This window comes from Diabrotica virgifera, chromosome 1 (genome assembly GCF_917563875.1).
Source record: "Diabrotica virgifera virgifera chromosome 1, PGI_DIABVI_V3a".
NCBI lineage: Eukaryota > Metazoa > Arthropoda > Insecta > Coleoptera > Chrysomelidae > Diabrotica > Diabrotica virgifera.
The window spans coordinates 8,729,645-8,746,758 of NC_065443.1; the positions used below are offsets into that span (position 1 = coordinate 8,729,645).

At 30.5% G+C, this 17,114-nt stretch overlaps 1 protein-coding gene across 6 annotated transcripts in view; it reads left to right on the forward strand.

Moving 5' to 3' along the window:
* Positions 1–17,114, forward strand: part of LOC114328626 (phospholipase D2) — a 96,494-nt gene that overhangs the window by 11,905 nt on the left and 67,475 nt on the right. For all 6 annotated transcript variants that reach the window (XR_007701085.1, XR_007695768.1, XR_007695774.1 and 3 more), the window contains exon 3: positions 9,042–9,195. Coding sequence is in view for 1 of the 6 variants with exons in the window: in XM_028277571.2 (XP_028133372.1) it covers positions 9,042–9,195 (154 nt within the window). In the remaining 5 variants the exon portion in view is untranslated. The remainder of the gene's footprint in view (positions 1–9,041; positions 9,196–17,114) is intronic.

Sequence of the window (17,114 nt, forward strand, 5' to 3'; positions counted from 1 at the left end):
CTTCATTATGATACAGATTTTCATTAAGATACAAATTTTTAACCAATAGAATCGCGATATGGCATTCGCGATAAAGGTGGTACACGCGCCTTTGACAGTGACCAATGGCGAGTTCGCCTTTGACAGTTCTCAATATGTAAACAAATCGTCAAACTGACAAACTACTGAATTTATTTGTGTTACAAAATTAATAAATTTGAATAAGTATATTTTTTGTTGTGAATGATTATAGAAAGAATAGTGTATACAACTTGCATTTAATTATCATTATGAAGCTCGTACTCTATACGAAACTCGCCGCATACGGCTCGTTTCGTAACCCTCATACTCGGTTCACAATGACCATCATTAAATGCTCGTTACATAATATACTATTCGAAGTTAATTATTGATATACATTACAATAATTATTGTGTTAAATAAACAAGTTTAAGTAAGTAATTTTATTTGCAATTTATATAAGACTAATATTAAAAGTGACATTCGCCAGTTGAACCTAACTTCAGCTCGTGAGTAATGACCCGTGAGTAACTTCAGCCCGTGATTAATGAACTATTACTCACGGGTAAAGTAATGGGTGTTATTATCTATTCAAAAATAGCGAATAATGAGCATATTATTAAACGGTCGTAGAAAAAAATCTTATTAGCACTTTTTGTGTAACATGAATCGTTGTCTCAGAAACAACTCTGGAAGTGACCGGCATTTTGAATGTCAGTTACGCGCGCGAAATCAATTTAAATAAAATTTGTATCAACTCAACGGTAAAAAGTCGATACCTTGGATTAGAGACTCCTATCGACAAAAATCAAAATGCGTTTTAAAGGTTAAAAAGGCAGCTTTCGTATTCAATTTTTACATCTGTTTATTTACACATTTTTCTTGTTTTCCAACAGCAGTAAAATGTACTTTGAATTAAATAAATTGCATACCTACTTCTTTTTCTGTCAATTAGTATATATATATATATATATATATATATATATATATATATATATATATATATATATATATATATATATATATTCCACGTGGTAGTATGTGGTTGCGACAACAGTCCTTGGTATAATAAAAGTGTTTGATTATCTATTCCACAGTTTTTATCATTGAAATTATTAAAAATATATCTAATACAGTTTGTGGGATATTATGTATGAATATGACTACAAATTATACCACATTTCCTTTATTACTGGACGATTGTTGATAAAATCCGACTTTTATATATGTTTAATTTTGTCAGGAAACAGAGTCTGAAAATAGATACGTTTATTCAGAAAGCTCTATTAATACATATTTTAATAATTTGCGAATTCTCGCCTTTGAAAATGCTAAACCTTCATACTTCCTGGTTTTTTCTGTCGACAAGAAGTCTTTTTTGTATGATCCTTTACAAAAGTCTTGCTATCTTGCTGTATTATCCTTTATTATTATTCCTGTATCCTGTATATCTTGCTGTATTATTATTCCAAACAACTCTTATTTTTCAAAAATGAATAACCATTTTCAATTTCGTTGCAACAAGAAACTACAGACGCATCATATTCTAGTCCAATCAGAGAGTGCAGTAAGCACCTCTACCGGTTTCGAAAGTTATTAGCCTCTCATCAGGAGACACATATGCTGCTCTCTCTGACCCAACCAGGAAAACCCCGGCGTGCAGTTACGAATTGCAACGAACGAAATGGCATGGATGCCCTAGCGGCAACTGCTAACAAAAGACTAAGTTTTCAATCTAATAGCACATAAAACAACACCAAAAATGTTGCTGTACATCCCACCAAATTGAAAACAATGGGGACCTTCTCTGGTTACACCTAAAAGGCTTCTAAAATTTGCAAGCCATAACGGATGCTGAGACTAAAGATCGTAACTGCAATCCGTAACTGCACGCCGGGGTTTATCCTGGTTGGGTCAGAGAGAGCAGCGTATGTGCCTCCTGATGAGAGACTAATAAGTTTCGAAACCGGTAGAGGTGCTTGCTGCACTCTCTGATTGAACTAGAATATGATGCGGCTGTAGTTTCGTGTTGCAACCAAATTGAAAATGGTTATTCATTTTTTATTTACATGTTTACTCTGATTGGAGTACGAAGGGGGGAACCATTCTCGTTGGAACTTTACCGCGCTGAGCAGATGGGACGTGAATTATAAATTGTAAAATTCCCTTATCTTCTTTAGTCTCAGCATCAGTTATGGCTTGCAAATTTTAGAAGCCTCGGAGGTGTAACCAGAGAATTTTCCCATTGTTTTTCAATCTGGTGGGATATGAAGTAATATTTTTGGTATTATTTTATGTGCTATTAGATTGAAAACTTAGTATTTTTAATGTTACAGTTCAATCAATCTGATAATGAGGATAGATTTTATTTATAGCAACACTTGTACCTGCATCCTTTACTAATAATATTATCAATTTTCATTAAAATAAAAAATATTATGACTATCATTTTATTATCAAAAATAGAGAGGAGACTGAAACTTACAAACCAAATTTATTCAAACCAGCCAGCGCGACAGACAAAGCAATAAAGGACATCGCACACATCTTATGGAAAATATAATGTCACTCAAATTCAATAAAATTTATATGAATATATTCGTTTCAAGTTAACGGTCAATTCTTATCAGTGCGCCAACTCTTAATTTTCAATAATAAGAGCAGAAATTGATATAAATCAATCTGAAATCAAATGGGTAGGTACATAAGTTAGAGAGAGAAAAAATATTTTAAAATACCCAAATTATAGGTACTTCATAAATCTTCTCGGGCTATTAAGCATCTTATAATAGTTTCACTAATCCGCTTAGGCCCAGCGGGGTTTAAGCTGTTTTGAATAGCACCCAGAGCAATAGTGATTATAACTGACACGTTTATAGACTCCAAAAATGCGATTTCGATAAACTTTAATTGCAATTTGCGCCGTAATTAATCATAATTAAGAGTTGGCGCAATGATAAGAATTGACCGTTAATTTAAAACGAATCTATTCGTATAAATTTTATTGAATTTGAGTGACATTATATTTCCCATAAGATGTGTGCGATGTCCTTTAGTTAAAATTTATGAAGATATGTTGTCATAAAATTTATTTCAGTCTATTTATATCAGGAATAAATAAATATGGTAAAGATTTCGATAATTCGCATCGAAGTATGGATTAATTAAAATGACGACGAAAATTGCAATGGAAGCGGACATTGAATAATTAAATTTTTATTAAAAAGAACGTTTTGTAATACCACGTTTTTATATCTATATATATAAAAGAAAGTCGAGGTTATGTTAGTTACACCATTTATAACTCGAGAACGACTGAACAGATTTTTATGAAATTTTACACGTATATTCGAGCGGACTGGGAATAGGATAATATAGAGTTTCATACGCGTACGTCATAAGGGGGGTTGCCCGCCCTGATATATTTTTTTAATTTTTGGAAAAACCGTTTTTTACTATTTTTATGAGATGTAGAAGCAAAAGGTACATATAATCCTAAATTTTCAATTTTCTATCTCGGACCGTTATTTTTTAATAGCCATTTAAATATTTTACATCTATATAAAAATTCTCCGGTCGGAGTGTTTGTTACCATACTCCTCCGAAACGACTTGACCGATTTTTATGAAATTTTGCAGGTATATTGGACTGGACTGGGAGTAGGTTGCTGTCTATATTTCATACCCGTACGTCATTAGGGGGTTGCCCATGACGCCGTAACTCTCACAATAATGACGTGAAAAATATGAAATTAAGTAGGTAGACTCCTTGCTAAATTTTCAAAAAATATCTCTAAACGGAACCGTAAGCAAGAGAAAAATTCTGAGCAGCAAATTATAAAATTTTATTTAATTTTAATTCATTTTGTTTAATTTTATTTAATTTTATTTAATTTAAGTATTTTATTTATCTCACAATAAAACACTGAAAAACGTTTGTTTTCTATACTTCCACAAAATTTATTACAACTATGTTATTACTACAGCTGTTTCGGCAAAGTGCCTTTTTCAAGTGATATATTTTACATTGTAAAATATATAACTTGACAAAGGCACTTTGCCGAAACAGCTGTAGTAATAACATAGTTGTAATAAATTTTGTGGAAGTATAGAAAACAAACGTTTTTCAGTGTTTTATTGTGAGATAAAATGAACTTCCATCAAGTAACGGTCGAATCCATCAATTATTTTATTTATTTTCGTTTATTTTATTTTATTTCATTTTATAAAATTTTATTTATTTTTATTATACTATATTTTCTTTTATTTAATTTTATTATTATTTTTTAATTTATTTATTATTTTTATTTAATTTTTTTTAGCTTTATTTAATTGTATTTAAGTTAATATGATTTTATTTATTTGTATTTAAATTTATTCAGTTTTAGTTATTTTTATTTACGTTTATTCAATTTCATTTAATTTTAATTTACTTCATTTACTGTTTTATTTAATTTTAATTGAATTGAATTTTATTTAATCAACACCTATAGACTTGGAATCTCCCCGAACCCAATCATAAATAGAGGGTTGTTTTGAATGTAAATATAATAAAGCTGTTATATTCATTATAAGATAAACAAATTTAAGATTGTAACTGTTGCACTACAAACTTTATTTTGTTACTTCTAACTAAACTTTATTATTTCAAACATCATGTGTAATTAATTAAAAATAATAATAAAACCTCCTTCACATCGAGCATTTTTTGTTTATTAATTACGAATTCCTTTTGTTTATTTTAAGTTTATTGTATACAAAAGTTTGTTTTTATCTATTGAGGCAGTACGAAGTCTGCCGGGTTAGCTAGTTATTTATAGTACACAATATAAAATTATAATTTTTATTATTTTACATGACAGAAAAAAAAAGTAGCGCCATGGGGTAGGAGTGGCAAACTGTTTTGCATCTTTTTTGCAAAACTTGAGGACCGGCAACTATGTTCGGATTCTTTTACCTGAAACCTTGAACAATGAAAAACTGAATCTTGCCGGAAGGTGCGATGGTGCCTTGTTATCCCCTCCCTCCCCCTATGTAACCGGCAGATAAAAATCGATTTTTCGCAAAAAAACAAAAAAAATCATTTTTCTTAGCAAAAAATGTTCTTACAAGTTTTTTCGTAAAATGCATAGTTTTCGAGATAAACGCGGTTAAACTTTAAAAAAATCTAAAAATGGCAATTTTTGAGCCCGAATAACTTTTGATTAAAAAATAAAATAAAAATTCTGCTTGAAGGATTTGAAAATTCAAATCAAATTATTCCAGTTTTGATTATGTGCATTGCTAAAAATGAATGTTTGAAGTTATACTTCTTTACGATCGAGAGGGAAATTTTATAAATGTTTGGTGCATGCGCACACATATATGTAGTTCGTTGCCGATCTTTCAAGATATGTATGTATCAGCGCTGTCAGCACAAATAAGTCATTAAAAGGATATATTAGTGTTTTTAGTAAATATATTATTTATTATAATTTTTGTGTCTTTGGATTTGTCTTCCTCGGGAATAAGATATTTTATAATAATAGTAAGTATATTTAAAGTATTTTTGTATACTTCACTTGGTCTATTAAATTTGTCAGTATGTATGAGAAATCTTGTAACCTGTCAAAGCAAAGGGAATATAGCTCAGTGGTAGAGCGTGTGAACCGGAGATCGAGAGGTCCCGGGTTCAAATCCCGTACGATTCATATTCTTTTTTTTTTTAATTTTTGGTATCGTTTTAATAAAAAATTTTTAAAAGTGGTGGGTAAGAAAGTTAGTTTAATATTTAAATAAAATACAAATAATCTGTTAAGTATATTTATTTCTTTGAAATTATATAATAGAAGTATAACTTCTTACGTGCGTACAAAGTACACACACATTCTTTTTTTATTGGTAAACAAAGCTATAAACAAACAGTGTTTGAGCGTTTTGTTGCATGTCCGCACCTCGCCAAGGATTAAAACCGAACGGAACCGACCAGCTAGGACTAGGAAAAAAATGTTTTTTTGCAAAAAATCGCTTTTTATCTGCCCGTAACATAGGGGGCGGGAGGGGGTAACAAGGCACCATCGCACCTTTCGGCAAGATTCAATTTTTCATTGTTCAAGGCTTCAGGTAAAAGAATCCGAACGTAGTTGCCGATCCTCACGTTTTGTATACTCAAATACTTCCAGGGCTTGCACTAGGTCCCAAAATTGACATTCTCAGCAAAATTCACCTTGTTCATAGGCTTTTAGAGGTTCAATGACATTTTCATTCCTGACGACTAGAGTATGAATGCATACATGCTGCATAGAGTATGACACCAAAAGAAAAAGACAATGGTTCTGTGAATATTTTATTTATTTATTTATTTATTTATTTATTTATTTATTAACCATACAGACTAAATGTCTCATTACATGGCTAAAAAAATATACATTTACAATTCTATATTGTTAAATAGATGACTTTATGAGTTATATAAAAATTATACAAATTATCTCATTATCATTTCCAGCATTGTAGAGGCTTGAATATTTTTTTACACAGAGGTGTTTAAAATTTGACTTAGTATCAATTTTTAAAACTTTGTCCGATACAAGGACCAATCTACATCGATTAAACTGTTTGAATTGTTTGATAACTTAAGTGCATTTTCAAGGGGAGATCTTGTTGCAACAAGATTGTGAGGTATATTGAACATTAATGAAGATCGTGTCCGACGGGGAGCAATATTGAATGGAATCAGTGAAAGTACATAATATGGGCTGTTAATCTTATTGTTAATTATATTGTATATAAACATAACTACCATTAAGTCCCTTCTTTGTCCTAGTGACAATATTTTAAACTCGTTTCTTAAGTGGGCTGACCTAACAGAATTATAATCAGGCCATTTTTTGTCTTTTTTTAAATACAAATACCGAAGAACTTTATTTTGTACCTATTCTAATTCTTTAAGTGTTGACATATACTCACAAAACCATATTACGCTTGCAAATTCCAATTTAGGTCGCACTAAAGTAAAATAGAGAAATTTTATTGTATTAATGTTTGTAAATGCCATTGTCTGTCTTCTAATAAATCCAAACAATTTGTTTGCCGCTGAGATCGACTGATTTATATGTTTCCCAAACGAAAAAACTTGATTGTATATTACTCCCAAGTCTTTTACTTCAGTAACCCTAGATAATCTCTCACCTCCCATCTCATAATCAAAAATAACTGGTTCCTGTAACCGAGTTATCGTCATAACTTTACATTTATTAATATTAAACTCTTTTCGTAAATACTATTATTGTCTCTCTGTAACTTAATACAATCACGTACTGACTGAATAATTTTGTACATTTTTAAATCATCTGCAAATAAAAGACACTCAGTATATTTACAAATAGAAGGAAGGTCGTTAATGAATATAATAAAGAGAAGAGGTCCTAAATTTGAACCCTGAGGAACTCCGGAATTGGCGTAAAACTTTCCTGATACATTACCTTTGTGTCGAACTACAAAACGTCTGTTTTCCAGATAGCTTTTGATGAGTTCAATAAAATTATTAGACAAGCCATATGTACTTAACTTTTTTAGTAACACATCATGATTAACGTGGTCAAAAGCTTTTCTAAAATCCGTATATACTGTATCAAGTTGCAATTCAGTGCTTAATGTGTCAGCAACCTGGTCTGCAAAAATAAATAAATTTGTATTTACTGACTTGTTTAGCACAAAACCGTGCTGTTGAGACATTATGTACTTTTCTATATATGAATATAACTTGTTATGTATAAACTGTTCAAAAAGTTTGGCGGAAGCACACATTATTGCTGTTGGTCTGTAGTTTTCAATGTTTTGTAATGTTCCAGATTTATGTATTGGTGTAGTAACTGCATTTTTCCAAATTGTAGGAAAGACTTTAGAATTAACTATGCTATTTAAAATATGTACCATCGGTTCAATCAACCACTCACTACAACCTTTTAATATATAAGGTGGAATACCGTCAGTACCCGCCGCTTTCTTTGGCTTTAATTTTTTTACAGTTTCTTTGAAATCATTGTAATCTATTGATTCCATTGCAAAAAAATCATTATGCAAGTAAGAACTATTACCACAATCTAAATTGTAAGTCGCTTTATCTGAGGTGTATGTAGATAGTCTGTATTTTCACCATCAACATTCTGACCTAAGTAAACAAAATTTCCAGCATGAGTACAATTGGATTTTTTGTTTTTAATATAGTTCCAAAAATAATTTATATTACCCTCCACATTTTGTTGCACTTCTTTTAAATATTTATTCTCTTCTATTTTTATTAAGTATTTTAATGCACGTCTGCTTTCCTTGTATTTTTCTAAATATTAATTTGAGATGTTCTGTAATTTTCTGAATTTGTTTTTATTTTTAAAACCTTTTGTTTTTAAATCTTTTATTTCTTTTGTATACCAACTAGGAAATAATTTGGAATTATTAAATGTTTTAAATCTTGGTACACAATTCTGTATAATTTTATTCCATATTTCATAAAAAGTTTCTAAAGCTAAGTCTACATTTGTTTCATTTTTTTACTGCGTCTCAATTTGTATTTCGGACATTATTAACGAACAGTTCAAAATTTGCTTTTTTATAATTATATTCATTGGACTTTACTTCAAATTTTTGCTTATTTTTATTGTAGACTATATTTATTAAAATTAAGAGTAAGGTAATAATGATCTTCTTTTACAAATGGCGTTAAGTCTTGTGTTACTACATACATATTTTGATAAATGATTTTCAGAGCATATTATCAAGTCAAGTGTTTTACCTTGAAAATTTGTAATGTTATTAAAAAGCTTAAATGAATTAAAATATAAAAATGATTGCAAAATATTTAATTTAGTATTAGAATTGATTCATTGATCTCACTCACGCAACCTTTAATTTCTGGATATGTAATGGATAGATAATATGTAAGATAGATAATATGTAGATAGATGTAATATGTAGATAGATAATATGTAAGATAGATAATATGTAGATAGATAATATGTATGGATAGGTCTTCGTTTTTACTGTTTAATTCTTTTGTTTCAGATGAAAGAACCGAACGCATTGGATATAAAACGCTGCACGATTACAAAAAATTTACTTCCATAGATAGAACTGTCTTTATTCCAGGTGTCGATATAACTGTAGCAATAACTGATTATGAACGAAATTTGACGTCCCACATGCTCAATCCGAATCTGTAAGTGTTTAAACTGTATAATTTATAAAAAAAAAACTAAATTTTTGATATAACTAGTTAAGATAATTTTGTTATTTATATCATTTATCACTGAAAGGAAGTCAAATTCATGAATTGAATACGTAAATTAAACGCTAAACCACAGTGGTCAAAACATCAAAAATTAAATTACAGGAAATACAGATTTACCAATGGTTTACAAAATTAACATAAAACTTGAGTTTTCAATATATTGGTTATTTTTTTTTTCATTTTTTACAAATTTATTTCACAAGAAGAAGAAAGTTTAATTTTAGATATATTGGTTATGCTGTCCCATTATATCGGGTCCCTTGCTTCTTTTCCAATCTCTTACACCAATTTATTTTCACTGCTTTCGACCATCTCTTTCTTGGCTGTGGTCTTTTTTGCAATTTCTCTCTCATTTACCTTTGACATTTTTTCTGGCGTCCGCGTCCGTATGATCTGTTCCAGCCCTGTCCTTTCTATTTTTGGTTAGTTTCTTCTTCACTTTGTTTCTATGCTTGTACTTTTTCCACGCATGATTCTGTTGGTTCTGTCCCGAATGGCTCTATATTATCCAATTCTTTTTCTATATCTTCTATAACCAGCTTTTCCATAAACAGTTCTCTATCTTCTAGAACCAGTTATCTAGCTTTTTATTTATCTCATTAATCTGTATCCCGCAATCATCGCATGATTTGTTCAGAACTTTCGTGACACCAGTGTACATCCCTGTATCAGTCCCCGTTATATTAAAGCTGCAATTATATCCAACCTTTAATAAGTGAACTACTTTTTTAATTTAAAATAACTGGACTGCACTATTTTAGGTTCCAAATTCTGGCAAAAGTTGCTTAATCTTCTAACAAAACATAGTTTTATCATTTTTTTATTTTTATGTGTCTCAATCTTGCTTTTTCTAACTGACGCAATTAGTTTTCTATAATTATGTTACTATATTTAAATTAAAAACATTGCATAATTACCTACTTATTTGTTATTGTTAATATCTGCTGTTTTGAATCTCTTGGCAACTGATTTTATAATCAGTGCTGCTATGCATTTTAATTGTTACTTCACGCATCACTTTTTCTTTGGCATTGAATTAGATGTATTTCTAAAGCAATTAGGTGTTTATCCAAGATGGAAAATATCTGTTTTACTAGAAAATATTATATTATAACTTATTTCTTAATATTTTACAACAGGCTTAAGTGTCAAAATGTGCTGTGCCATTGTCAAGTCAGTGTGATCTTGCTAAAAACTCGTCAAAATGTCAAAAGCAAATTCGTTTAAAAATGTCATCCAAAAACGAAGGAAGCAAACACGTTACGGGCATTTGTGATAATTCCGTTTTTTCTCCATAATCTTACGATCTTCATGGCCTCTTATTTACTCTTACTCTGTACCATCTTGACAACATGCCTCCATTCTTCTGTATCTTGACCAATCTCCATCTAGTCCTCTATGCCCATACCTTTAAGGTATCATGATATATAATCAGCCCTATTCTGTAACTTTTAACAAATCGAATAGAAATGACCAAGTCGAATCGTAATTACCCGAAATCTGAATGTTTGATATCTATCGCGTCATTTTCGTGTTTGGATTGGCATTCTGTAACTCACATCGTAAGCAGGTTAAATCGAAATCGGCAATTTCTATTTCACGCGGTCAAGAGTGGGTGGCAACCCCGCATTGTCAAGCGAAATTAGTGTTCTGTGACCTGTGTCTTGCTGGTTCTAAATTTGAAATACGACACCGTTGCCGTATCTTCAATTTTTCATACTATCACATTACATACAGTTACATTTTTAAAAATAGTTTTGAAATAGCAAAAAAAAACGTTTTGAAAAGTAAACAATAAAATATTAGGTTTGTTCTAGCAAACAGTCAAACTAGTCAGAAACCGTCAGCAAATAGTTGGTCAGTGAGAGAACATAATACAGTCACCAGTGCTATCCCCTCTACTCGCGCTGGTCCACTATTCGCTGATCGTTTCAAATAGTTTGAAACTGATGCTAGAACAAACCTATTAGTGTAAATATTGGACACAAAAACATCAAAAGATGATAAATGGTTTTAAATCAAAGTTAATTAAAATTGTTATAAAAAAGAAGATAAACTGATAAATAGAAAAGATAAATGAGTATAAGATGTATGATGTAAGATATTACTAATCTAATAAAAATACAATCTTAAGATTTGATTCCAGCTAAAATAACTTATAAACAACTTCTCCCAAAAACAGCGTATTTTCTATAATTATTTTCTTTTCTATAAGCGTTGATTGATACACATACAAGTAAACTGGTATAATATATTTATCAATCAACGCTATAAGTCTCTCTTTATATTTTAAACGTTCTTGTACAATCTATTCTTGTACATTATGCCATTGATTGAAATTGTACAAGAAATAAACAAAAAAAGTTTGGCAACACTGTGACTGGCAAACATCCAGCATTCAGAATCTGAATTTCGGATGCCAAATTGCCAAATCAATTTTAAGGTTGGGTTTGATGCATGGTCGTACATGTCTAAATTAAATATACAATTGCCTAAGTAAATACCACCACAGACTAAAAATTAAGCAGATGCAAAAGGTAAAAATACTATAAATAATGATAAATAAGTAGTAATAAATTATTTTTAGTAGATATAAAAATATAAACGTCCAAACAAAATACAATGCGCTTGCGTCAAGCACAATTCCGATTATCGAAATCTAATTTCGACAGGGTAAATGGTGTCGAAGTCATTTCTATTCACTATTCCGATTGTATAGATTCCGAGGGAGTTATGGAATACCGATTTTGACTATTTCTATCTGACTTGGTCACTTCTATTCGATTTTCCTGAGTTCTATCATCGAAATGAGTTACAGAATAGGCATGATTGTCTCGCCACCGGAGTGGAGATCGTCTACATATCCGACAATTGAGACCTGGCGGGTGACATTCTCGTATTGTGTATTTCTCGTTGTATATTTTCGCTCAAGGTCACCCGCCAGCTATCATTTGACGGATTGTACATGGTCTTCTTCCAGTTGATCCTTTTTCCCATACCAACCTTATTATTCTTTTGTCAGAATGTCTTTTAAAGTATCTTGCCCATTGGAGTCTTCTGGACTTAATTTCTTTTCTGTTAGCGTCTAGATATAATTCTTCGGGCTGTTTGTTAGTTCTTATCCTATATTGTCCTGCTGCACCATCAAACACAGGTCCAAAGATCTGCTCTAGGATTTTTCTTTCCCAAACAGGTAGTCGCTCTTCGTTTACCTATTTTATCGTCAACGTTTCGCTACCATACATCACTACGGAGTGTCGAGGAAATGAAACTGAAAAATGGCAAAACCTCGCAATTTTTTCGACCAGCATCGATTTGTACAAAAATTTGGGATTAGGCTCATTACACCCACTAGTTCATTATCTATATTGAGCCGTTGTACGGTTTTGGTTTTTAAGGGTGAAAACTACCCCTAATTAAAAAAAATTATAAAATAATATTTTAAACTTTAATATTGTCAACATTTGGTTCTTATTAGTTACATAATGATTGTTTTATGCTTTAAGATATACTATCATAATATTTCAACCCAACCACCCTTGTTGGAGCTATAAAAAAAATTACTTATCCTACAAGAATAATTTCGGCTTGCATCGATTTACATAAAAATTTGGGATTAGGATAATCTCACCCTATACTTCATATTATATATCATGCTTAACACGTTATATCATGCTATATAAAAACATTGTAAACTTTAATATGGGTAAAATTTGGTTTTGATTGGTTAAATAATGATTGTTTTATGCTTTAGGATATGATATAATATCATAATATTTCAACCCTTAAAAACCACCTTTAATAACATTACAATTTTTATAAGTAGATAATTTAGATCTGTACAGAAAAAAAAGTATAATTAAAGAATTATAAGAACATTTATTTACACAAAAATACGAATTTACAAATATGTACAAATACAAATACAAATAGTTTTTTATTCATCTTCCAGTATACGAACCGGTTCTGTGGTATTATACATACATTGAAAATGATCCATAAGCGGACTATTCGAATTTTTTGAAAAAAAAAAGTTCGTTTTATTAACTATACTCCTTCATTTTTGGCGATAAAAAGTTTTTTCAAAAATGATTTTGTAGTATTTTTGAAGAGCTATAAAACTGTGTAAACTAAACTCCGTAAGATCCCTTAGTTTTTAATTGGGGTGGGTTTAAAGGGCTCGAATAAGGGGGTGTTTTCTCGTAAATAGAGTTTTTAAACAGCTATATCTCGCTAACTGTTCACTATAATGAAAATCTATGCACAAGGGAATTTTAGTTATTTAAATAGCTACAATTTAGTAGTTCATCATTTTTTTCGTATCTCTAGTGTTTTCGGAGATATTTTGAAGTAAAAGGTGAAAAATAGGAAATTGCAAGAAATCAATTTGTCTTTAAACCCCAATTTTTCTAAAATTAGGCCTTTTAAATATGTCAAACTTCTTGAGTGTATTGATAATAATATAAAAGGAATATCATGCTAAAGGAAAATAGGAAAAGGAAAGGTAAAGACCAATTTTTAATTAGGAGGGTAGTTAGGGGTTTGTTTTCACTGATTTTTTCATAGAGAAAAGTAGGTACCGACCTTTTTTTAAATCATAAGTCGCTTAAGTTTAATGCTAAAAACGTTTTATTGTTATTTTTTGAAAGGTGTAACTGTATATTTTATCATGCCGTATCTCGGTTTGTATTGGTCTTAAAGATATTACACAAAAAGAATTTGGTTTGTGTTACTAAAAGATAAAATTTTGATATCTACAGTTTTTTTGATTAAATGCATATTTTTCGAGGTATTCTCAAAAAACCCTCTAAAAAAGTCGATTTTTTCGTCGAAAAGCTGTTACTTTTAAGCGCGAATAACTCGAAAAATATTAGTTTTACGAAGAAAATGTAAAAAACATTTTTTTCTTAGAATTACTTTTTACATTGATTTACATGGTTAAAATGTAATAAAAAATTCCCACCCCCGAGATGGGGTGGCAACCACCCCCAAGGTTTTAGCGTACAGCGGCATGATATAGAAAATGATTCTTGGACTATTCCATACCTTCCGTGAAAATGTCAAGTAAGTCCATGCTGGACGAAAAAATTGCGAGCCAAAATGTTTTATTTCCTCGACTATATATTTATAGTTATAACTTTTGTATGTCTTACTGTTAGCTGTTCCGTTTTTATGAGGTTTTTAAGGCCATAAAGGCATCTGTTACCGGCTTGTGTCCTATTATTTATTTCTTGAGATCCGTTGTTGTTCTGAAGCTATTTTCTTGTGGCATTTTTACAATTTTGACTATTTAGAATGGGAAATAAGCCACAATATTATTAAAAAAATGATTTTTATTAACGTTTCGACGCCCAAATCGGGTGCCGTTGTCAAAATACAAAATACTATTAATATAAACAAAAATGTTGTTGCTTAGTAAAAAAATTCTTCTAATAATTTATTTAATTTGACTCATTTATATCGGCAATTCAGATACATATGATACATTTTAAAGTAGAAGACTTTAAAATGATATTGCCAATATTTATGAGTTGCGTTCCTGGGACGACTTTACTGAAAGATAGTTCATTCGATTACATGAAATCAACCCCAACTCAAGAATATCCGTCACAAAAAAATCATAGCATGTGATCTGTCTTTAAAAAGACAACCACATGCAACGGTGACATTAAAATTCTCGCGTTAGAGATCTCATAGTAAATCACGAGGGAAAACCAGGAAAAACCTCGTGATACTATCCCGACATCGTAAGTATTTGGTCTTACATTTAATTTACTCTCAAAATTAATACCAAATTCTGACTTTACTATAATTTTGTTTAAATTATAAATAATATCAATAATACATGGGTATATAAGTAATACTAAAATATAAAATATGTACTAACTCGACTATTGACTTACTAATTGTGGTATTTTCTTTCTATTGACTTCCTCTTTCAGTATGGGTATCCACATTCTACTGCATTCTACCGAGGAATTTGCGACACAATTGGTTTCGTTTAGCATAATTAGAGCCGCTTCTTTGATTTTTCTCTTTTTACTATCTGTTTCTTTCAGGACTATACTTGAATCTCTCCACTGAACTCTATGTTCATTATCCCATGCGTGTTGACATATTTGAGATCTATCAAATTCTCTATTTTTAATATAAGATTGATGTTCACTTATTCTAACGTTTAATGGTCTTGATGTTTCACCTATATAAAACTGTTCGCATTCACAAGGTATTTTATAAATACAATTCTTTGTCCTTTCATGTTCATTGTTAGGTTTAGTTTTAGATAGAATAGATCTCAATGTGTTGGTTGTTTTGAATGTTGTTGAAATGTTGAATTTATTTCCTATTATTTTAAGTTTCTCGGATAGTCCTTTTATGTATGGTATTGATATTTTCCTCGTATTATTTCTTGTGAATGTTGTAGGATCCCGTTCTATGTTGTTCTGTTCCATTCGATCCAATCTTGATGTGTTTTCAATATGGCCTCATAGATCAGAATTGTTGGATACATTCCTGAATATTATAAACGATCAAGAAGAGACAATAAAATTTACAATGGAAAAGGAATATAATAACACCCTGCCTTTCCTCGATGTTTTAGTCTTAAAGAAGGATACTGGATATGAGACTCAAGTGTATAGAAAACCAACACATACCAACAGATATCTCAATTACAAATCAAATCACAACATCAACGTTAAAAAGGGAATCATAAAATCCTTATATGATAGAGCCAAAATTACTTGTTCTAACGAAAATTCCTTTTTAGAAAAAAAAAAAAACAATTCTTAACATCTGTTTTATTAAAAAATGATTATCCTTTATCGTTTATAAATAAGGAATTGTCAAGATTGGATCGAATGGAACAGAACAACATAGAACGGGATCCTACAACATTCACAAGAAATAATACGAGGAAAATATCAATACCATACATAAAAGGACTATCCGAGAAACTTAAAATAATAGGAAATAAATTCAACATTTCAACAACATTCAAAACAACCAACACATTGAGATCTATTCTATCTAAAACTAAACCTAACAATGAACAAGAAAGGACAAAGAATTGTATATATAAAATACCTTGTGAATGCGAACAGTTTTATATAGGTGAAACATCAAGACCATTAAACGTTAGAATAAGTGAACATCAATCTTATATTAAAAATAGAGAATTTGATAGACCTCAAATATGTCAACACGCATGGGATAATGAACATAGAGTTCAGTGGAGAGATTCAAGTATAGTCCTGAAAGAAACAGATAGTAAAAAGAGAAAAATCAAAGAAGCGGCTCTAATTATGCTAAACGAAACCAATTGTGTCGCAAATTCCTCGGTAGAATGCAGTAGGATGTGGATACCCATACTGAAAGAGGAAGTCAATAGAAAGAAAATACCACAATTAGTAAGTCAATAGTCGAGTTAGTACATATTTTATATTTTAGTATTACTTATATACCCATGTATTATTGATATTATTTATAATTTAAACAAAATTATAGTAAAGTCAGAATTTGGTATTAATTTTGAGAGTAAATTAAATGTAAGACCAAATACTTACGATGTCGGGATAGTATCACGAGGTTTTTCCTGGTTTTCCCTCGTGATTTACTATGAGATCTCTAACGCGAGAATTTTAATGTCACCGTTGCATGTGGTTGTCTTTTTAAAGACAGATCACATGCTATGATTTTTTTGTGACGGATATTCTTGAGTTGGGGTTGATTTCATGTAATCGAATGAACTATCTTTCAGTAAAGTCGTCCCAGGAACGCAACTCATAAATATTGGCAATATCATTTTAAAGTCTTCTACTTTAAAATGTATCATATGTATCTGAATT